This window comes from Neoarius graeffei, chromosome 23 (genome assembly GCF_027579695.1).
Source record: "Neoarius graeffei isolate fNeoGra1 chromosome 23, fNeoGra1.pri, whole genome shotgun sequence".
In the NCBI taxonomy this organism is placed as follows: domain Eukaryota; kingdom Metazoa; phylum Chordata; class Actinopteri; order Siluriformes; family Ariidae; genus Neoarius; species Neoarius graeffei.
The window spans coordinates 52586834-52611294 of NC_083591.1; the positions used below are offsets into that span (position 1 = coordinate 52586834).

Sequence of the window (24461 nt, forward strand, 5' to 3'; positions counted from 1 at the left end):
TGTCCATCTTTAAATCTCTTAATTTTTGTGAGCGCAGCAGAAAATGTCTTAAGTTGAAGTAAACAAAAAGCTGAAAACTACATTACATTAACATAAAGCATTCAAAATGGCAATTTCAGCGGCTCCCGGGAGATGAAGGTGAGCGACACAGATTCACCATAAACTCGAACACAATCTGTTAATAACACATGCAGGTGAGAGAGCAGTGGTGTGTGTGTGTGTGTGTGTGTGAGAGAGAGAGAGAGCGGTAGCGTGTGTGAGTGAGCGAGCGGTAGTGTGTTGTGTGTGTGTGTGAGAGAGAGAGAGCGGTAGCGTGTGTGAGTGAGCGAGCGGTAGTGTGTGTGTGAGAGAGAGTGAGTGAGCGCGGTAGTGTGTGTGAGTGAGCGGTAGTGTGTGAGAGTGAGAGGTTGTGTGTGTGTGAGAGAGCACGGTTTTATGTTTTTATGCTTCTGTACAGCAGTGTTTGTCCCAGTGAGCCGCCCCACCACTGTTTTACAGGTACATGTCTTGCAAAGTAGCTGAGTTTGCAGTACATCACCCCTCCTGAATCCAAAGTACTTCCAAATAGCAGACGTGCATTTTTTTTTTTTTTTTGGAAACCAGTTCCTCCTCACACAAGTTTGTCTCACCACACTTGCTCCCGCCTTCCGCCATCACCACGAGGCTTTTACTTGTTTTGCAATAGGGGGCGGAGTTGAGCAATTCCAGCGTTATGGACGTGACACTTGAACTCAAAATGGCAACAAATGACCCAGTGTATGTTTTATTGTCTCCCAGTATTTAAACAGGTGTTGCATATTTTAAGGCTGTACCATACTGGAGAAGTGATAGAACAAGAACAATTCCCATAGTACATCTAGGGCATGCCAGAAAACGCCAATAAAAGATGCGTTATGGATGTGACAGAAAAAGTATCACTTTTCTTGGGTGACTGTACGTTTTTATCAAACTCTGTGAAATTGTAAACCTAATGTCGAAATGGAGATATCCATTTGATAGAGGGGTCCAAGGTGAATATTAAAAAATCTTTGTTTAAAATATTTTGTATTTCATGCAGAGTTTCGGAAGGAAAAGTCAGCGTTATGGATGTGACGAAATTCCGTTACGGATGTGACGCGTCTGAAATAGACATGGCGTATGTTTAGAAAATCAGCAATTTAACCACCATAACCCTTTGAAAAACTCTCTAAATATCAGCTAAAACTATCAAAGTTCTTAAATAATATTTAGGATGGCTATTGTTTTGCTGTTTTGTGGATTTTAGCATGCATTTCTGTGGCTTGTGGCAATAATATAGAATTGTACATGATCAAAGTTGATTTTAGCTCGGGGTTTACATTATAAGAAAGAAAGACTGACATATTAAGGCGAAGGGAACAATTCTTGTGACAAATTGGTTCAACTTATTCACATCTGTAAAATACAGGCCTAGGTGAGATCTCTGGGAGTGGTTTTGATGTATTACATGTTGCTTTATTTTTGCATGGTGAGGTTGACATTTACATGAAATTGCCCAGTTATCCCACGGCACTTGTTGACATTCAAATGTGATTGGACGGCACAGAAAAATGTGCCTTTTATCGAAATTTAAGTAATTTTAGCGGTATGTGTATCGCAAACTATGATATCGCGATATCGATACTTTTTCAATATATTGTGCAGCCCTAACGACAAGTATATTAATTTTGCGACCAAAGTCACCTACCCTTTTAATTTCCGCGCGGTAGTGAAACGTGATGTCATCGGCAGGTTCCCCTTCTTGTGTACGACGTGGCACAGATTATCAGCAATGGCGGATAGAACGCGATTGTCAGCTTCGGAAAAGAAGCGAAGGAAAATAGCAAGTGATGCCCAAAGGAGACGGTCGATGGTGAATATCGGCACAGCAATCGACAAGTGGAAATCGCGTTCTATCCGCCATTGCTGATAATCTGTGCCACGTCACACGTGACATGGTACACAAGAAGGGGAACCTGCCGATGACATCACGTTTCACTACCGCGCGGAAATTAAAAGGGTAGGTGACTTTGGTCGCAAAATTAATATACTTGTCGTTGTCAAAAAATTATGTTTGATGTATCATTTTGAAGCTAAAAGATTTCTCTGTCTAGTCATGTTGTCATAACGTATATTATGCCAAAGAATACATCCAATGGTGGAATGGCACTTTAAGGTTGGAGTGGAAGGACTGGAGTGTCCTACACAACCCTGACCTCAATCCCACTGAGCACCTTTGGGATGAACTGGAACACCGACTGCACCTCAGACCTCCTCACGAAACATCACTGCCCGGTCTCACTCGAGCTCTTGTAGCTGAGTGAACGCATCCCTACAGTCACGCTCCAAAATCGAGTTGAGCTTATTATCACAGCAAAGTGAGGAGAAATCTGGAATGAGACGTTCTACAGGGACGTATAGCTGTGATGGTCAGGTGTCCGCAAACTTTTGGCCGTGTAGTGTCCAACAGAATGTCCTAAATGATGCTTTGTGACATTAAGCTATTGTGTTCACTATTCCAGGTTACAAATGCAGTATTGAAGCTTATTGAGAAGGAGCGAAACGGAGAGACCATCAACACCAGACTCATCAGTGGTGTGGTTCAGTCTTACGGTGTGTCCTTACACTCCTTAGATCTGTCACGGTTTTACTTTGCTTATCATCAAGTCAGCTCATTTTTAAATGCTTCCTGTTCATAAAATTAATTCGTGAATAGAGCGAAAAGTGTTATTTGCACAATTTTCCACTTAACCCAAAAATATGTTTGGCATCTAAACATGATCTTCAGGTCTGAGTTTCGATGAATTCTCACCCAATCTTTACGGCCCTCGTTAGGCCACGCAAACCGATAAACAGGGATATTAAAAAAATGTTCCATGTTTAAGGTTAAAGCTCATAGGCAACGGTTTTCAATTTATGCACATTTGAAACTTTATATGTTTAAAAAACCCTCTAATTTTCTTCTGGTCCCAAGAAGTATTGGTAATAAGTAATAATTAAAATAAGTTAGCGCGGATCGCGGCGAATTTCTGTTCGGCGATTTTCGTGACCACTCGGCGCGTGACGTCATTCAAGACAAACAAACCGCTCGAGTCGAGTCCGCTTCCGTTTACTTGCATTGCCGTTCGGCTTGAGTGCAGACGTGCGTTCGGGAATTTCAAAAGAAAAAAACATGCCTTATTGTTGTGCAGTGAACTGTAACAACAGGACCGGTTCAGGAAGAAGTTTTTACTTTTTTCCGAGAGAGGAGAAGCGGCGGAGAGAGTGTGTTGGCTTTTTCCGAAAGAGGAGACGGGGCGGAGAGAGTGGGTTGTGCGCGTGAAACAAAATCAAGCAGTCAAAGAAGAAACAGAGCAGCAACGCTCAAGCAAAAAGGAGAAGATTGGAGGTGAACATTTTTACTTTTGCTTGCAATTGACAAGTTAGGAATCCTGAGGGATCCTGTACAATCTAGTGCTGTCAAGAGATTAAAAAAACTGAGAGATTAATTAATTATGATCTGTAATTAATTGATCTAATTAATCTCTTTTTTAATCTCACCTAAAAATTACTGAGAAAAGCCCTCAACTTGAGGTATTTTCATTTAAATTCATTACATTACTGTGGCAGATCAAAAGATTGATATATAACAAAAAAGTAGCTTTATAAAGTCATTTATTGTTTTTAACAGACTTGAACAGATGCAGTCGTAGCCATTTACATTCCGCTGTATTTTGCCGCTTTTCCACTACCAACGTGGCTGAGTCGAGCTGAGTCGAGCTGAGCGGGGCTGTTGGAGTTGCATTTCGACTACAACCGCGCTGAACCGTGCTGGCTGGAAGTGGGTGGACACATTGGGTGGAGTTAGCGAAAGTGGGTGGACGTCACGTGATGTCGTTAGGCGGCGCAAACAGTGACATCAGTGAGCTTTTAAGCGGTCGTCTCACGACCCGGATAGTAAACAATAAACATGGAGGACATGGAGTCGTTAGTGTTGCTGGTCTTGGTGCTGTGGCTTGTTGTCACCGACAACGCCAACAGATACTGGCAAGAGCGTATAGATGAGGCGAGGCGCATAAGGCTTCAGAAATTCTCGTAATTCGTAATTATTCTTCTTCCGGGTTTACGGTGTTTACAGATCCCAGCGTGCTCGCGGGGCGTGTGGGGGCATGTGAGGACACTCCTCCTCACCAATCAGTGCACAGGGGAGTGTCTGCTCACGCCCCTAGCCCCACTCGGCTCGGTTTGGCTCGCTTCAGCCCCACTCCAAAACCGTGCGAGTTTTGGGGGCTGAGCAGGGCTGAAGCGAGCTGAGTCGTGCTGTTCTGAGGTAGTCGAAACGCGAGCCGTGTCAGGCTGAAGTGAGCTGAAAAAGGGTAGTGGAAAAGGGCCATTTGAGACTAGTCTCAAGCGCTGCCTGCAACCTTTAGTTTTTGAAATGTAAATTTCCCGTTCATTAGACCGACAGCTCTCACATGCTCCTCCATTTTCATGTCTCTTCACCCAATGGGAGCCTATCAGTTTATGCTCAACAAGCCCAAACATGGTGACAGCCAATCAGTGTCCACTTCAGGTGTGACTGACCACTGTTTTCCACCCCAACAACTCAAGCACAAGCAGCCCAACACATCAAAACGGATTTTATAAAAAGGCAACTCGCATACAGAAACAGTAAAGTTAGAGATTAAAAATTAGATTAACATGATTAAAAAACATAACGCGCTAAATATGACTGTAATTAATTAATCACAATTAACGCGATAATTTGACACCCCTAGTACAATCATTGTGGAAATGAGACAAAGGGATATTTCCTCGCTTGGAGTCGGCTATAAATAGTATAATGCCGCGGATGGCCGGCTAATGTGGCCTACCGGCGCACTGTCCAGTCATCGTTCCCTATATCCACTAGGGAGGGCGGTTTAATTATTCTTCAAAAGGGCTCTTATTTAGTATTACGACAAAAGTATGAATTTATCATAACTACCAGGATAAATCGTTTGGGCGCGAGTCTTGTTGAGGTCCGGGGTCACCGCGATCAGAGTCGGCCGAGTCGCTGTCCGATTCCGAAGCCGTACGACCAAACCAGTGAGCCACGTTCACCGATTGCTTCACAACAGCCATAGGTTCATACATATACGGTTTCACTTCTCGATATTCAGTTTGGAGAGTTCCTGCTTCAGAATCGCTCTCGCTTTCAGACATTTTATACAACCTCTCACGACCAGAGTCCGTACACGTGTGCTCGGTTCGCAAGTAAACACAGAGCCGCTCCCAGTCTGTTTGGCTTGAATGACGTCATGACGACGGTCCCCTGGCAGTGAAAGTGCGCATAAGTGAGATGTAAACAAACCTTCGGAACTTGCGTATTTTAACCGTTTTATTCAATTTTCAGGTGCAAATTAGACACCAGGAAGATTGAATTCGCTTTTTGGGTCGTTCTTCTAGACAATAAAGTTGATATTCTATGTTTCACCTCCGACCCTTGCCTATGACCTTTAAAGTCAACTGATTCTATTATCTATGCAAAAACTCATTTAATTCAAATGACCAGTCAAGGAGCTGAAAGAACTCAGTAATTAAATATAATATTAATAATAGTGGCTTGTGATTTTTCATTACTGGAACAGGAGTTGAAAATTGCAGTTCATGAGTTAAGTATATTGCTTTGAGAATTATAAACCATATCAGTAGGACGAAACTTTATTCAGAAGACCTACGTCATACTAAGATTTTCAGTAGAGCTCTGGGAAAATTGAAAATATATAATAAAAAAATGCATATCATTAAAAGCTACACTTAAGTAAACAGTCATTCTAATAAATAATAAAATTTAAAAAAATATGATACTGACAGAAAATAAGAATAAATGTCAATTTAAAAAAAGCCTGATTATTTACTATGAAGAAATGTTTCACCGCTCTTTTAAAGCTAGACTGCCTTTCAGATTTTTCAAGTGTAGGTCATAAAAAGAATTTCCCCCCGACACCTAATTATTTTTGTTTAGTGGACCGAATTCAAATCACAGACTTCTAATTGTATTAGCTTTTTTTAATAGAACAATTAATGATTTTAAGGCCACGTGGCTCTAAATTCTCCGCCATTTTTTCCTGCTTCACCATGACCCGATACAAGATACTACGTCATGCATGACGTGATGGGCTTTCCCCGTTCGCGCAAGGCATTGTGGGGTACAAATTTGAAACAGGAGGGAAAAATGGAGGACGTGAGCGAATGAAAAGTGAAAGACCGACTACAGTAACGGAAAGAAAGCGAGAAGAAAAGACGTGATGTTATATACGAAGGAAAGGAAACGCAGGAAATATCAAACTAATAAATATCGGCGGTCAGCGAGCACCTCGGTGTGATCAGCTGTTTGTTTAGTGATGGAATGATGGAACGGTCAGTGCACGCTCAAAGGCAAACCTGCGCATGTGCAACACACGCACACGGACTTCCTCTGTCTGCTTGACTGCGTGAAGCGAGCAATTTCATGCACATTATTTGCTTTAGTCCCCTCAAATTAAAGAACTTCCCAGCTACAGAACAGAATGGCCTGATATTTTGAGAGATATTACAGAAATAAACATATATCGCAATGACCACATTTCAGAGGGAACTAAATTTCACCGATTTTTATGAAATCGAAAGGACGTCGACTTTTAAATTTGCTGCATAGTAAATAATTAGGCTTTTTTTTTTTAAATCAGCAATTCTGTGTGACGTTTAATAAAGAACTGGATGTGGTTTGAGACAGATATTTGTCCAAAAAATGTCTTGACAGCTCAACTACCGTATTTTCCGGACTATATGTCGCTCCGGAGTTTAAGTCGCATCAGCCAAAAAATGCATTATGAAGACGAAAAAAACATATATACGTCGCACCGGACTACAAGTCGCACTTTTTTGAAGGGTTATTCTATCCATAGAATCTGTGATTCTATGTGATAAGTGGCGCGTGGTTACTGCGCGACTGCATTGTTTATTTAATAAACGAATAGCTGAGCAGTGATAACGCGCCCTTTGCCCTGTAAGTAGCCTAGTCTTATTATTTTAAATATCTACTACTATCTTTAATACTATCACTATCGTTATTACTAATAGCCTATATTATTATTATAACTAATATTAGTAGCCTATTACTGATGCATTAATCAGTTTGCTTTTAGAATATTTTTACCGCTAGGGCTTATTATCGCCCCATGGCTCTTTCATCTGTGTTATTAAAGCTGTAGTCATCATCGAGGAGTGTCACTCTTCATTTTTGTCGAATTTTATTTCATCAAATCAGAGGTCAAGTAGGCTATAGGTATATCATCTCCAAAGACAGGTACGGTAGTAAAAACAACCGTCTAGTGAAAAAAAACAACCCAACAACAACCGCTTTTAAATCCCCTACTTAAATCCTTAAAATGAGTCATTTAGCTCATGTCTTGTGTGATCTGATCTCCAATGGTGAAATAAACCGGCTGTGATGAGTACAGTCTGTTATTTTAGAAGATAAATGTAATATATAATTTAATATATAGACTAATAATGAATATTTTATAATATAATATCACGACATATTACTGTCTGTAACTGTTTGTCACTAAAGCGTTTTCTAAGATCATAATGTCTGATATTATTATTATTATTATTATTATTATTATTATTTTACACACACAATAAGCGCATGTCCGTAAAGTTATAGTAAACCATCCCCCGCCTTTTTTTTTTTTTTTTTTTTGAGTCGCCGGACCCACCCACCTCCTGCGTTCTGGGACCTCCCACTTCACAAATTAAGCACTGCCTAAAATCACTACATAACTTATTTAAATAACTATAGGCCTATCATTAATAATAAAACACAGGTCAGTCAAGTTTATCAAGCTGATGATTTCACTCCAAATCAGCAAATCCATTGAATTCCTCATCCTCGGTGTCGCTTCTGAACAACTCTGCCAACTCCAGCGGCAGATGAAGCGCCGTTTCCTCTTCTTCTGCGTGGTTGTCGTCAGACTCAGCATCAGTTCCAGTTATTCCGCAGTGAAAAAAAAAAACATGTATACGTCGCACCGGAGTATAAGTCGCATGGCCAGCCGAACCATGAAAAAAAGTGCGACTTATAGTCCGAAAAATACGGTATATACAAGAATGAGTGATAAGAAAATAAGACAGATTTACGTGTTTTCCCCCTAAAGCCTCGGTCACAACCGGCCGTACGTGCTCCCACGGCCGGTCTACATGCAAAAAACGCATGAAACGCACGGAGGGTGCGCGTGTGACGTGCTGATTTTCGAGCCGCAGACCGGCCGCAGACCGGCCGCAGAGGTTCTTTGTCATGTCAAACAAACTCTACGGGCTCTTACGTTTTTTTCAGGTTGCAAGACAAACTTACGGCCAACGTGCGTCTTTCTCCATGAATAAAAAAAAACGCAGCGATTTGGGAAACGCCAAAAAATTGTACATCCGGTTGTGACCTAGGCTTAAGGTGTTTGTTTGTTTGTTTGTTTGTTTGTTTGTTTGTTTGTTTTTTGGGGGGAGGCGGGGTCTGTTGGATGAGGATGGTCACCTGCAGGACCCCTCCATGCGGCTCGTGTTACAGAGCATTTGGACCTGAACACGCAGTTAAAGGAGTCATAGTCAAGTCTTCACATTTCTTTTATAATTAAAATAATTGGAACAATTTTTGCAATAGAACTGCACTCGTTATTTTATTCATTGTAGTCACAGATAATAATGGCAGATTTCCACTTCTGTTTAGTTGAGCTGGGCCTGAACGAGGACGACGCCTTCGCCAAAGGCCCCACTCTGTCCGTCTATAAGGAATACTTTGAGACTCAGTTCCTGGCCGACACTGAGCGCTTCTACACGAGGGAAAGCACAGAATTCCTGCAGCAGAACCCGGTCACGGAGTACATGAAAAAGGTCTGGCAATGGCAAGGTTTTGTCAGAATATCAGGTGGTTAATTGTGTAGCCAACTCCTTAACCTAGCTTTTCCTAAAGCATAAAACCTGAAACAGGAACTGAAAAATGTCTCACAGTATCAAGAATTTGAAGCATGGACTTGTGTGCCAAATTGCCTTATAAGAACAAACTTGCAAGCGCATGAGGATAGCGAGAGCGCTTGGCTTCGCAGGCTGCGTACATGCCTTTCATTCTAGCAGCTTCCTCCATTTAAATTGGTGCCAATTTAATCCAGATGAATCACAGCTCTGTTGATTTAACGTTTTTCCGTGTGTCTTTGCTGAAAATGTCTAAAGCTGTCTTATAAATGTCCGTGTGTGTGGGCGCAGGCGGAAGCACGTTTGTTGGAAGAGCAGAGGAGGGTACAGGTCTACCTCCATGAAAGCACGCAGGATGAGCTGGCCAGGAAGTGTGAGCAGGTTCTCATTGAAAAACACCTGGAGATCTTTCATACAGAGTTCCAAAACCTTCTGGATGCAGACAAGAATGAAGGTATGGGGATGTGAAGAAAGCCGTGCGCGCGCACGCGCATGCGCCTTGGGTCGGTTTCGGGTTCTGCTCAGACGGATTTACACTTTGAATCCTTTCCTGCAGATCTTGGCCGCATGTACAACCTGGTGTCTCGGATCACGGACGGTTTAGGAGAGCTCAAGAAGCTTCTAGAAACGCACATCTACAACCAGGGCCTAGCTGCTATTGAGAAATGTGGGGAAGCTGCTCTTAATGTGAGTGTCAAGACTCATGAGAGGGTCGTCTCATGGGTTAAACACGCCTCTTTTGACCACATGCATGTCTTTTTTTTTACCTTTTATCCAGGACCCCAAAATGTACGTCCAGACTATTTTGGATGTCCATAAGAAATACAATGCTTTGGTGATGTCTGCGTTTAACAACGATGCCGGCTTTGTCGCTGCACTGGATAAGGTAACACTTTTATTAAAGATCTTTGGGGAAAAAAAAAATGCTTTCATTTAATAATCCGTGATGCGTACGGAACGTCTGCGAAACTGGTTTGTTTGTGATAATTTAGAATGTCGTTATTTGTAAACAGGCCTGTGGGCGCTTCATCAACAACAACGCCGTCACCAAGATGGTCCAGTCGTCCAGCAAATCTCCTGAACTTCTGGCTCGATACTGTGACTCTCTGCTTAAGAAGAGCTCCAAGAACCCAGAGGAAGCAGAGCTGGAAGATACTCTAAATCAAGTGGTGAGTTGGAGTACGACATGTAAATCTGCAAAATGATACAGTTGTCAAAGAGAAAGTCGACGCTCATCCAGTGCGCTGCCTAATCCCATGTGTTGGATGTCCAGAAATTTAATTAAAACAGTTAAAATCTGGCACGTAGAAAATCGTAATAACTGATGGCGAGTTGAAAGACGGCTCTGGACTCTTAGGCTACATCCACACGACAACGGCAACGAGATGTTATTTAAAAATATATCGCGTCCAAATGGGCAACGATCAGTAAAATATCAGGTCCATATGGCAACGCAACGCTTGCTGAAAACGATGCAATACACATGCCACACCTCTAGGGGCGCTGTAAGACGGTCCCTTCGGAGACACCAGAACAATAGAAGAAGTAAGGACGCATGCGCATAAACTATTATGCGCGAGACTTCATATTAGCCACAAAGTCAGGAAAATCTGTTCGTAAAATTACATTATAATGACCAAATACAATGAAAAGTATTTTTCCAGTCTCACCTGTGAAAGGTAATCCCATGTGATCTCGTTTGGACGGTAAACCTGTTGGTACAGTTAAACGCAGCACATGAATCTTTATTCTCCGCTTTGACCTATCCAATATGGCGGCGAGGATGACGTATGATTCTACGCGGAAGGCGGCGTCTTTAATGGTCCGGAATAAATTGAATGCTACACGTTGATGGATTAATTTCCTCTTCTACGCCCTTTTTGAGGAATGTATTGTAGGACTTAAACCAACATCTGAAGAGGTGAGATCGCTCCTTTTTTTTTTTTTCCCTATTTTTGCTGGTGGGATTGACTCTGCCCTAAGGGCAGAGTCTCTCTCTCTCTCTCTCTCTCTCTCTCTCTCTCTCTCTCTCTCTCACTTTGCACCATTACACAATAAATATTCAGAGTGAAAATATTTTGTAAGCGCGTTTCATGAACCAAGTTATAGGATTTGTTGACAACTCGCATCGAGTTCGTTACACTTCTACCCGGCGTGAAGCACTCACAGTCATGTGACGTCATCGTAAACAAATCCGTTCTACTCATCCAGACGACTTCACAACGGCAACGTTGCCAGATCTTTCCACTCTGGAACCCGTTCTCAAAAAGATTGCGTTTTGGGCACCCAAAACGCCGGTGCCATGTGGACGCCAGGCCTAAACTATAAACAATTGTATCGGAGTCACCTGAATTCGTTGCCGTCTGGACAGGGCCTTAGTTTTGCTATGATGGCTGAGGACTATGATCACCATGATGACTTTAGGACTGCAGTTGTCATGAACAGTTCATCAGTCTCAAGTTTCCATCAATGAACAGTTAATAACGTCAACAAAACAGACTTCATGCTCAAACTGTAATGGATTTCCTGGTTACGCAGTTATACTTTGTGATTACTGTATATAGGACACACTTATAGAAGCGAGTTATTTATAATCACGCTGTCTGTTATCATGAGGCGTATGGGTGTGGCACCGATCTCCATTTCTATAGCCAGGGCTGTGAAGGATCCGCGGATCTGCGGAATTCCGTGAATTTGGCCGCCAAAAATATCATTTTAGTGAATCATCTAATTTTGCAATAAAAATTGAGGGGGGTGTAGGTTAGGGCTGCACGATTATGGAAAAAATGATAATCACGATTATCTTGATCAAAATTGTAATCGCGATTATTAATCACGATTATTCTTGATGTTAGGTAAATCACTTAAATTTTATTTCACTATATTCAAACAAACAATATGAACAGCTTTCAGTGCAGAATGAAATTTAAAAGAGAAATTCTGATTTCCAAATGACAAATAAATGAAATTTATCCAAGAAATTACCAAAGGATGAAGGAACTGAAAACTCAATTGCAACAATTACATAGCATTATACTGAGGCCTACAAGTTTTTAGCTAGAAAGAGCAGCCTATCAACATGCTCTGGCTTTAAACATGAGCGAAGGCAGGTCACAGCATTGCCTCCAGTGCTAAATAGTCTGTTGTTCCGACATAGTTAGCTTTTCTCTCTCACCTCAATCTGCTACCTACTCTCACGCTATCACCCCTTGAAGAAGATACCGTTGCACTGAAGCTCTGCGCACTTGGCCAGTGTTGCCAGATGCTGCTGACGTTTTCCAGCCCAAAATATGTTCAAACCCCGCCAAAATGCACTTAAAACCGCCCAATCTGGCAACACTGCACTTGGCTTGCTTGCTTATTTAGACGGAGTAATGAAACCTTACATGCATCGGTTCGCCCCCTAATGGTTTGGCAGAGTATTGGTCAAAAAGTGCTTGATCAGATATACAGCAGAGCTCGTATTTTAAATGGAAATAAATCGCGATTTTCATTTAATTTAATTTAATCGTGGCAGCCAAAATCGCGATTTTCGATTAAATTCGATTAATTGTGCAGCCCTAGTGTAGGTTTCTTTTGCGACAATGACAGACCGGTTTACGGCATTTGCGCCATGCTTACAAACCACGGCGCAAATCTTGTGCTCTTTAAACACGCTTTTGATATCAACGGTTTTGAAAAGGAGAATTTCGCGATATGTCCGTGTCACGGAGGGACATCGTTCAGACGGAGGACGGTGAGACCGACAATGTCAAAAACATTTGACAAGGAAAACGGCATCAAAAATCCATGGAACTGGCGATGGCTGGAGTTTAAAGTCGGGAGTGAATGAGCACATACGGAAGATAAAAGAACCGGGGAAAGCTTACTGCATCTTGTGCCATCAGGATGTGAAGTACGGTTCTGGTGGAAGAACGCGTTTGGTTGACCATGTTAAAGGAAAAAAACATGCGGAATTGGTGAAATTGAAGCTGTTGAACTATAGATTACCAGGTAGACCATCTTGTTCACATTTATATATTCAATTTATTATAATAATAAAGTTGAGAAAATATTTGCTTTCAGGAGATGCTTCAAATCTATCAATATACACAAAATCTGTTCAGCTTCTGGCCCCCGGCTCCTGGGGGGCTGCTCCCCCCAGACCCCCTGCTAAAATTGTTTCCTCGGATTTTGTCATTTCTATTTCACAGCCCTGTATAGCCCTCGGATTCTCGTCTGTACAGCTAGGGTTACAGGTGAGGGCTGGTCCTCTGGTAACTGTGAGAGTTTGACTTCCTTACTCGCATCTGTATTGAAGCATGCCTTGCCAGATGGCAGTAGGTACAGTTTTTACCACGAGTAGAATTCGCGCACTCCCGATTGAGAGGTGGACACGCTAACCACTAGGCCAACTCGCAATAAGATCTGGCTAGTACTGGGATAAGAGACTGCCTGGGAAGACCAGATCCTGGTGTGGAAGTGACCTTTTTTTTTTTTTTAAAGCCTCGCCCGGGGTGGAGTCCATCAGGTTGCGAGGTGTTGTTTTCGGTCGGGTTTCTTTGTTTTTGTTTTTTTTACGATATTAAAGGAAAACGGCTGGATCAGTCTTCGTGAAACTTTCAGGATAGATGGGCATTGATCTCAAATGGAACCCCCGACATTTTGAGGGTCATCCGGTCAAGATCACCAAAAAGGTCAAAATCGTTTTTGTTGTGGTTGCTGCCTCATATAGAGGCCCTAGTCACGACGTCGTCATGCTGTAAAAGTGTAACAGTCGTGCACTGCACATGCACGTGTTCCGATTTAAATGACTGGTGAGTGTGTACAGTTTGGTTCAACATTCAAAATAAATGGTCTAGGCCAGGGCTTTTCAAAGTGTGGGGGGCGCGCCTCCCCTAGGGGGCACCAGAGTTCTTCGGGGGGGGGGCGCGCAATGTGAGGAAAAATAAACCAGAATAAGTTACTATTGCGGACATTTAGCGAACTTCAGCTAGCCTTTGCCAGAGACAAAATGGATCGATTTTTAGTACCTAAAGCTACAGTGAGTGAGGAGACAGAGTCTGGGCCAAGCAAAAAAAGAAGGAAGTATGCCCACGATTATTTAAAGTTTGGATTTTCATGGACTGGATCTGAAGATGCTCCACTGCCACAGTGTGTTGTCTGCCAAGAGGTGATAGCTAATGATGCTATGAGATGTTTAAAATGTGTAAAACAAGATGTTTAAAAAAAAAAAAAGCACAGATGTTTAAAATGTGTAAAAGAAAAAAATAAAAATGTGTACAACAACCATTTTTTTTTAAATACGAATGGAACATTAAGTATAGCAACAACAAAAATTGTAAGGGGGGGCGCTGTTGTTTATTTGCTCTCTGAGGGGGGCTGACTCTCCCACACTTTTTGAAAACCCCTGGGCTAGACTAAAGAGATGGCTTTCAGACATGTTTATGCTTATTACAGAGGGAAAGTGCGTTCCACTGAGCTCTAGCGCCGGGCCATTTCCGAGAAATAAGAGTTTGGGTCATGGCGACAGCGTGTGTATGTCAGCCTCGGTTCGGAGGTTTCAGTTTCAAAAACTGTAAGAGTCGAATAATATAAAAGTACAGACACTTGGTATATTTTACTTGTGTGATTGTTCATTTTTGGATTACGCTTCGTTTTTGTGGCAACTGCCTTATAGAGTAAATGTATATGCTATATTTACTGTATGGACATGGTATCAGAAAACTATTTTATTTATAAGCAGTAGCCACATGGACCCATAGGGCACCTATTATTTTTTTTTCCCGCGATATCTTCCTTCGTATTCATCATAAGTGCTACCGGGCAAGGTTTGTTTTGCCTGGCAACGCTTGTTTTTATCTGTTATCACCCAGAGGAGGATGGGTTCCCTTTTGAGTCTGGTACACGGGTTTTACAATCAGGGTACGCAAGCTAAAAATCACATTTAACACTTATTATCTTCAATATCAAAAGGCTTGACTAAATAAACTTGGTTGTGTATTGTAGCCCTGTGATAGCTCTATTTTCCATGCAAAAAAAAATTTGGTGATAAGGTTATTTTTGGTGAATGTATGGCAATATGTGTCATATTTAGCAAAATTACTTGTGTCATTTAGAAAAAGTGCTTTTTTGACCACAGGTAGCTCCAAAAGGGATGCACTTGCATCATTCTTTATACCATAAAACACATATTTGGTTCCATAGCATTGGAAACATAGTTAAGTTTTAATGTTGAACGCCAGTAAGTTTTCAGACTATTTTGATCAAATTGGTATGGAATTGTGTCAAAAAAAAGTCCTCTCCGAGACAGCTAATTTTTCAATATAAAATGATTACTTTCATCCTAAAATGTGGTCAAGATATTGGGACATAAATATTAGAGACAACTAACACAAAGCTTACAGCCTTGTATTTAAAAGCGAATTGTCAAAAAAAAAAAAAAAAGTCCTCTCCGAGAATCACTTCATTTGTTTCTCCCATCTTGTAGCAGATTACACAAAACTGCCATACACGTGTCAAAAAATTACCTGAAATTTGTTCTTTAACTTGTCCTTCACTTAAAAACTGGAATCAATTGAAATTTGAATCAATTTGAATTTTGGACCCCTGTGACACAAACTTTGTACCCTGATTGTAAAACAACCCACATCGCAATGTTTCGTCCTTGCGTCATCTGACGGAGCTTTTCCTCACCACTGTCGCCACAGGCTTGCTCATCAGGGATAAAGTAATTTGAGGTAAAATTGGCTCGTATGTTTAAAATCTTTAATTTTCTGTAAAGCTGCTTTGCGACAATGTCCGTCGTTGAAAGCGCTGTACATATAAACTTGACTAGTCCGTTACATTTAATACAGAATAAGGAAAACAATCAAACGGACAAAATATCGTTGGCTGCTGTGAGACGTTGAGACGAGGTATTCTGTCGTCGCGTCACACAGTAAGCAGGAGAGTCATACACGTTTTGCTCAGTTCAGTCAATGTTTTCACTTAACCTGCTGAGTAAAAACTGTTTCTATCCACATTCACTGGATACAAGCAATCGTGCACTCTGATTGGCTACTCTACTACTAGGCTATCAGCTCATATACCGTGAGTAGAGAAAAAAAAAATGGCGGCGCGTGTTACTGAACCAACCGAGGGCAAAATAAAACCCAAAAAAGCAACAAAATATGGAATAAAAGTATTTGATGGTAAGAACTTTTTTTTTTTCAAGAATTATCATCACATTTTTCCACAAATTGCTCCTGTGATTTTCACCACTTTGTTTACATTCTAAGCGGAAATTATTTTGTCGGACATTTTGTGTCAAGTTTTTATGTATCGAATTTGCAAAAAAAAATAAAAATGCTCTGTTTCCAAAATCCAGTGAATGTGGAAACAGTTATTCCACTCAATCTCGTCGTACACGGATTATAGCCGACTCGGTGCTACGCACCTCGTCGGCTATCAGCTCATGTACGACTCGATTTCGTGGAATAACTGTTAATTCTACCATCAGCGAATCACTCCTCCGTTAATATATGGAGTGCAGCAGACAGAAGGATTTCAGGACATGAGCAGCACACGATGCGAGTCGCATCACCGTGAAGCGTGAGCTTAAAATCCACACTAGTTTTGCAAAGGCCAATAAGCCGTAGGGTTTATTTGTCATCGTTTTGTCAATGACTCAGTTTTTCCTTTATTTCATTCTCCAGATGGTGGTGTTTAAGTACATCGAGGATAAAGACGTGTTCCAGAAGTTTTATGCGAAAATGCTGGCCAAGCGCCTGGTCCACCAGAACAGCGCCAGCGACGATGCCGAGGCCAGCATGATCTCTAAACTGAAGGTTCCTCCAGCTTACTTTAATGCCAGCATTTCTTTTATACAGTTATCTGAAAGAAAAAAAAATGTTTTGGATATCTGTAAAAATCCAGCAAGCAGTCTCGAAGTACAGCAACGCAGTCATGCCAGGATCTCTTAGCAGTTTGATTTGGGAGTCTTCCGTAACCGAACACGGCCGTGTGTCTTCTTGCAGCAAGCGTGCGGCTTTGAGTACACATCCAAACTGCAGCGCATGTTCCAGGACATCGGTGTCAGCAAAGACCTAAACGAGCAGTTCAAGAAGCACCTCACTAACTCGGAGCCTTTAGACCGTACGTATGCACACACGCACGCGCGCGCACTCACTCAGATCACCACTCAAGAGTCTTTATGCTTTTGTTAAACTGAATATTAAGACCATCTTTTTTTTTTTTCTGAAATGAATAAATTGCTTAACATGGCAGTTCCACCAGAAAAAAAGTCAGCGATTTTTATATTTGACCCATATCAAAAATCCTAATTATATGTGGCAGATCACAGAATCCAGGGACACATGTCGGCCCCGGGGGCATTTTGAGTTATTGACAGATTCAGAAAGTACAGTTTCTAAGCTTTCCAATGATGCCTTCCATGTGGAGATCTGGCAATATTTGAAGAATGTGTGGCCTTTTGAAAGTGTATACTTCTTAAAACAGAAAAGGGAGAAAATCGCCCTCAAAGTTTTCCATCTCAGCTACTCTGGGTGTAGGGCGGGCACATAATGCTGCTCATTTGCATGATATTAAGGAAAGCCCTACCCCCTACGAGCTAGCACGATACTACTTTCATATAAACAAATCACCACGTCAATTTTCCTTCCATGCAAAGTATGCCCAACACAATTATGAAGTACAAAAATAAGTCCTAAAGTATACTTTAACGTTTTGTGGTTGAAAAATTACTCACACCGTAAGAAAGAGCACGATGATGACACAACTAACACAACGCTAGTTTCATGTAAAGCCTCGGTCACAACCGGCCGTACGTGCTCCTACGGCCGGTCCACATGCAAAAAACGCAAGAAACACACGGAGAGCACGCATGAAACGCACGAGAGCGCGCGTGTAATGTGCTGATTTTCGAGCCGCAGACCGGCCGCAGAGGTTCTTTGTCACGTCAAACAAACTCTACGGGCGCTTACGTTTTTTTCAGGTTGCAAGACAAACTTACGGCCAACGCACTTCTTTCTCCGTGAACAACAAAAAAAAACACAGCGATTTGGGAAACGCCAAAAATCACACGGCCAAAAAAATCGTACGTTCGGTTGTGACCTAGGCTTAACCGAACCACAACACTCTCCGTTACATGCAAAAATAACCACACAGCCTTAGATTAATAAACTTACCCCATCAGAAAGAGAAACGGCGCCTTGCACACACCAATGCCTCCGATGGAATGTAATCCTAGAACGCTCCGTGTATCATCCGATCATTCAAGTATTCCATTCAATCTGGAAAACGAGGTTGCGTTTTTTTTTTTTGCTAGAAATGTTTATCTCCGATGTAAATACTGTGTGTCTGTTTGCTTCGCGGTGTTTCAGCTCCTCTGCGCTCTGTTTAGTAACTCATTCCATAGTGAAATCACACGCCTGTATGCAGTTAAGTAGCCATGCGCTCAGCTCAGATCATACAGCTGATTCACGGAAAAAAAAAACAAAAGACTTAAATCATCATGTGAATGGCCCATATGGTAATTTACCCACACACCCCCAGCAGGCTACAGTCCTGACAAAAACGAGACAGTTTGCAACAAAAAATGTATGCTTTTCCAACAAAACAATCTATTATCTGAAATACTGATTGCATTCTTCAAGATCTCAACTTGCACATGATGGAAAAAAACAAAAATCACAAATTTCGAAAAAAAAATGCTTCTTTTGCAATTATCTCGGATTCGTTTCGGCCGACATGCGTCCCTGGATTCGGTGAGGCGTCACATATGAATATAAATATGCAAATTAGAAATGACTACACAGTCCCGCCCCTTTCTTTAGTAAACTGGTTTGGCAGTTCTACAGCTGAAAACAATGTCGGCTGTAAGGTGAATATGTTCAACAAGGATTTCAGCACATTTCTTAAAAATATCTGCAAAACCATCAGGAATCTTGGGATTTAACCCATCTGAGTATTTTTTTTTTCCTTTTCTCTCCTCCTCCTTCCTTCCCCCAGTGGACTTCAGTATCCAGGTGCTCAGCTCTGGTTCCTGGCCTTTCCAGCAATCCTGCACTTTTGCGCTGCCTTCTGAGGTACCACACACACACACACACACACACACACACACACGATATAAACTCCTCCACTGGGTGGTCTGTTATCATTGGCATCAAAATACTGCTTACTGTCTTGTTCTCAAGTTTATTTCCTCAACCACGGGAGTGTTTTCCTCTCAGCCAAGGATTTTATCAGCTCCACCGAGTCGCCTTGGGAATGCATAACACCAAATCACGCATATGCTCTACTCCTTTTTTTTTTTTTAAATAAACTACGAAGGGCCTGTTTGAGCTTGAGCTTGATAATGTTGAACTAAGAAACTTCTTCATTGTACAGTTTTCTGAAGGCTCTCTTGCTCTCTCCAAACAGTTGGAGAGGAGCTACCAAAGGTTCACAGCCTTCTACGCCAGCAGACACAGCGGCCGTAAACTCACCTGGCTCTACCACCTGTCCAAAGGAGAGCTGGTCACCAACTGCTTCAAGAACAGATATACCCTGCAGGTAGGACACACTTCCTGTAGATTCATCAACAGAAATAAATAGAAGCTCTGCACCATCACGTGACTCCCGTAGCAACGGTAACTACGCATGCTTGTAGGGCTTCATTCAGACGAGTTAGTTGTTATTGACCAGTATGGGAAGGTTTTGCTGCGTTTTTGGATGTGCAAATCGTTCTGGACGAAACGGAGACATCAGAATTTTGTGGCTACTGCCTCATATAGAAACGGTAGCCATTATGTCCAGGCCTTTCAATTGCATCATTTGGGCTTTTTCCGTCGTGATACAGGGTAATTTGGGCTTTTCTGTACACGCAAAGTGCTGTTTCACCAGCGCTCTGTGTTTAAACCTGCTGCTGCTGCTTTTTTAGATACACAGTTATGAATAAAGAAAGAAATCTATGAATGTTATTTTTACCTTTATCGCAAAATTAATCCCTTTTGATGTACATGACAGAAATAATTTGAATACAGTTAGTTAGTTAGTATTTAAAAGATGTGTTGGGGCCTGAGGAGAGCCTGGAGGAAAGGAGCCTGTGAATGAAAAAGCAAGTTCTGCACGGTTGCCATCAAGGAGACAAACCTGTAGCAGACCTGCGACACAAAAGGTTTTTCAGCCGCATCACAAGAACTGGCCGTGCAATTCACGGTATGTAGTCGGGTAAAAGATCTTAGTTTAAATGAAAGGCCAGTGTCGGAGACTATCGTCAACAAGAGGACCAAGCTCCAAGTCACTGATTCCACCAACACTTGCACAACTGTGTGGATTTAAGATGCAAGCTGTATCTGAATAGCTTTCTTTTATTCAGTCTTTTACCTGATTTAAATCATATGACGCAAGGTATCAGAGATATTGCAGTTGAGGTCAGATCATGTGGGATATCAGGCTGTTTTTAAGTGATGCAGGAATTATTAGGAGAATTTCACACAATAGGGCAGTAAACATTCTGGTTCATGCTCCAGTCCAGAAGGTGGTGGTAATGCACCTAAAAGTGGTTTGCCAACCGCCGTAAACCAATATAAAAGAAGAAGATTTACCTAATGTGGAAATCTCGCTCTGGTCATTAGTATGCGAGTCTCATTCCTCCACGAAATCATGGCATGCCGATCGCCGCTGATGGAGAATTCGTGCTCTGCACGAGGCTTACGGCTAGTTCGACAAACCTGGAACAACATTAGAATGGTGCGGATTTCGCATCGTTTACGAGAAATACATGCTAATTCTCGCTAATTTTGGTGTTTTTTTTTTTTTTAAAGGTCCCATGGCATGAAATTTTCACTTTCTGAGGTTTTTTAACGTTAAAATGAGTTCCTCTGACCTTCTTAAGTCACCCCAGTGGCTAGAAATTTCATAATGTGTAAACCAAACTATGCCCAACATTTGAGAATGGCGCGTCAAAACGGCGCGTTGATAAGCTCTTCCCTTTACTACGTCAGCAAGGGAGATGATCCCCGCCCCCCCCCCGCCCCCCCCTCTGGATTCCCACCCACTGTATGGATTGCCCCGCCCAGTTGTAGTGAGGAGACCATAGAGGACACAACAACATGGCATCACCTAAGCGAGCGAAACATGGAAATTGCGCTGTACATGGATGTGACAACACAGAAAAGAGTCTGTTTTTACTGCCGACGGGAGAGCCCCTGAAGACGCAGTGGCTTAATTTTATTTACTCCAATAATACGCCGTCGAGTCTACCTAAGACGGTGTATGTTTGTCGGAAGCATTTTCCTGAGGAATGTTTCCACAACTTGGGACAGTACAGGGCAGGTTTTGCACATCAACTGTCACTGAAGCCTGGGTCCGTACCAAGCATCCCTGCCGCATCAGCCACAAACACCGAACAAGTAAGTGTAGAACTGTTAAGTCGTTTTGCCGTGTTTTAAAATCGGTGCGTTAGCCTAGCAATGGCTACATTAGCTGTGCAGCTAACCGCTTCCTGCAGTTAGCCAGGTAATCTGCGCTACAAAACTAAAGAGCATGCAGCATGCTCTGTTAAACTGAGTTTAGTCTGGAAATTGACTGTAACTTATGAGCTTATGTTTGACTATTGCTCCGCAATGCATGTCTTCTGTTGGATAAGCGCTATGTTGCTGCTTCTATCCTCTTTGGTTATGGAGTGCATGTTCAAGCCTAGGGTATTATACGTTCGTAAACTACCACTCCGAACACTCTCACTCTCTGTTCTCTGTGTCACGTTGAGTTTACGAAAGGAGTCCGAGGGAGAACGGGGTTTTGTCTTAGCAGCGTGGCTACAGGCACTGATAGCAGCAAGTATGTGTGCGCGCAGCTTGGTCAAGCCCTTCCCCCTCCCCCTATGGCCCGCCCCCACCCTCTACCCTTCCCCGCCTCCTGCTTCTCATTAGCAAAACGACGCACTGGGAAAAGCGCTGAAATGGGGCTTTCTCCCAGGAGGCTATATTTACGTGCCGAGGGTTCATTTTGAGAAAGGCTGCGGATATAACATCCGGAAACCTCCACGAGCCCGTTTAAAGCATCAACAAACCACCATGCCATGGGACCTTTAAAGAAGAAAGTCAAGACATTGCGTTTTATGCAGCCAAGTTTATTTAAGGACAATTCCATGTAAATGTCAACCTCACCATGCAAAAATAAAGCAACATGTAATACATCAAAACCACTCCCAGAGATATCACCTAGGCCTGTATTTTACAGATGTGAATAAGTTGAACCAGTTTGTAACCAACCTAATGTCACTGTCAGTCTTTCTTTCTTATAATGTAAAACCCAAGCTAAAATCAACTTTGATCATGTACAATTCTATATTATTGCCACAAGCCACAGAAATGTATGCTAAAATCCACAAAACAGCAAAACAATAGCCATCCTAAATATTATTTAAGAACTTTGATAGTTTTAGCTGATATTTAGAGAGTTTTTCAAAGGGTTATGGGGGTTAAATTGCTGATTTTCTAAACATATGCCATGTCTATTTCAGACACGTCACATCCATAACGGAATTTTGTCACATCCATAACGCTGACTTTTCCTTCCGAAACTCTGCATGAAATACAAAATATTTTAAACAAAGATTTTTTAATATTCACCTTGGACCCCTCTATCAAACGGATATCTCCATTTCGACATTAGGTTTACAATTTCACAGAGTTTGATAAAAATGTACAGTCACCCAAGAAAAGTGATATTTTTCTGTCACATCCATAACGCATCTTTTATTGGCGTTTTCTGGCATGCCCTAGATGTACTATGGGAATTGTTCTTGTTCTATCACTTCTCCAGGATGGTACAGCCTTAAAATATGCAACACCTGTTTAAATACTGGGAGACAATAAAACATGCACTGGGTCATTTGTTGCCATTTTGAGTTCAAGTGTCACGTCCATAACGCTGGAATTGCTCTCAATCAACATTTTTTTTTTTTACTTTTGGTAGCATATTTTGGGCGCTTGACCTTAATTTGGGCGCCTACGACGTTATCCGTCGCAGGTTTCATGTCCTCGTGCTGTAAGAGTGTAACAATCACGCACTGCGCATCCGCATAAGGATTACAGTCACCAGAATGGCAAATCGTGATCTCGTGTTATCATCGTGTTGTAAGAATGAGTGTAACAATAGCGCACTGCGCATAAGCATTGCAATCACCAGAACGGCGACTCGTGATCTCTTGATATGAACAGTTGATCTCACGTTATCAAAGGTACACAAGAACGAGTGTAAGAATGAGTGTAATAATAGCAAAACTTCGTAACCAGTTAGCACTTATCCTGATCAAGTTCGATTACCCGTTCTGTTTCTTGATAAACTTCAGAACCAGAACCGAAATAAGAGAAACCTCGTTATAACTTCGTAGTATCGGAAGATAATCGGCAGATAAAAAGACAAATGGAATTCACCTCATGGTTCGCCAAGGCTACTGATTCGATATCAAGTAAGTGGGGCTTATTTTAAGAAAATTGACTCATCACAGCTTTAGTTTGGTTCTTCTGAAAGGTCAAATGAAATGTTTTGTAAGTTGTGTTTGTGTTTTTTTTTGTTTTTTTTTAAGCTTTTGGCAGATGTTTTAGCTAAGGCAATTAATAAACAAGTGCTTTCTTACTATTTTGAAAATAGATCTAGTTCACAGCACTGTACGAGGGTAAGTCAGAAAGTTTTAAGACAGGTGTTATAATTTCAAAAGGTGTGAATGACATCCCCCCCCCCAGAATTCTACAACTCCGATTCCAAAAAAGTTGGGACAAAGTACAAATTGTAAATAAAAACGGAATGCAATGATGTGGAAGTTTCAAAATTCCATATTTTATTCAGAATAGAACATAGATGCCATATCAAATGTTTAAACTGAGAAAATGTATCATTTAAAGAGAAAAATTAGGTGATTTTAAATTTCATGACAACAACACATCTCAAAAAAGTTGGGACAAGGCCATGTTTCCCACTGTGAGACATCCCCTTTTCTCTTTACAACAGTCTGTAAACGTCTGGGGACTGAGGAGACAAGTTGCTCAAGTTTAGGGATAGGAATGTTAACCCATTCTTGTCTAATGTAGGATTCTAGTTGCTCAACTGTCTTAGGTCTTTTTTGTCGTATCTTCCGTTTTATGATGCGCCAAATGTTTTCTATGGGTGAAAGATCTGGACTGCAGGCTGGCCAGTTCAGTACCCGGACCCTTCTTCTACGTAGCCATGATGCTGTAACTGATGCAGTATGTGGTTTGGCATTGTCATGTTGGAAAATGCAAGGTCTTCCCTGAAAGAGACGTCATCTGGATGGGAGCATATGTTGCTCTAGAACCTGGATATACCTTTCAGCATTGATGGTGTCTTTCCAGATGTGTAAGCTGCCCATGCCACACGCTCTAATGCAACCCCATACCATCAGAGATGCAGGCTTCTGAACTGAGCGCTGATAACAACTTGGGTCGTCCTTCTCCTCTTTAGTCCGAATGACACGGCGTCCCTGATTTCCATAAAGAACTTCAAATTTTGAT

The 24461-nt window shown here is 41.8% G+C and overlaps 1 protein-coding gene across 2 annotated transcripts in view; it reads left to right on the forward strand.

The window, feature by feature from the left end:
• Window positions 1-24461, forward strand: part of cul1a (cullin 1a) — a 70001-nt gene that overhangs the window by 36272 nt on the left and 9268 nt on the right. For both annotated transcript variants that reach the window (XM_060906393.1, XM_060906392.1), the window contains 10 exons: window positions 2520-2610; window positions 8723-8886; window positions 9256-9418; window positions 9521-9651; window positions 9743-9850; window positions 9978-10133; window positions 16641-16772; window positions 16962-17079; window positions 18955-19031; window positions 19366-19497. In XM_060906393.1, the coding sequence (XP_060762376.1) occupies window positions 2520-2610; window positions 8723-8886; window positions 9256-9418; window positions 9521-9651; window positions 9743-9850; window positions 9978-10133; window positions 16641-16772; window positions 16962-17079; window positions 18955-19031; window positions 19366-19497 (1272 nt within the window). The remainder of the gene's footprint in view (window positions 1-2519; window positions 2611-8722; window positions 8887-9255; window positions 9419-9520; window positions 9652-9742; window positions 9851-9977; window positions 10134-16640; window positions 16773-16961; window positions 17080-18954; window positions 19032-19365; window positions 19498-24461) is intronic.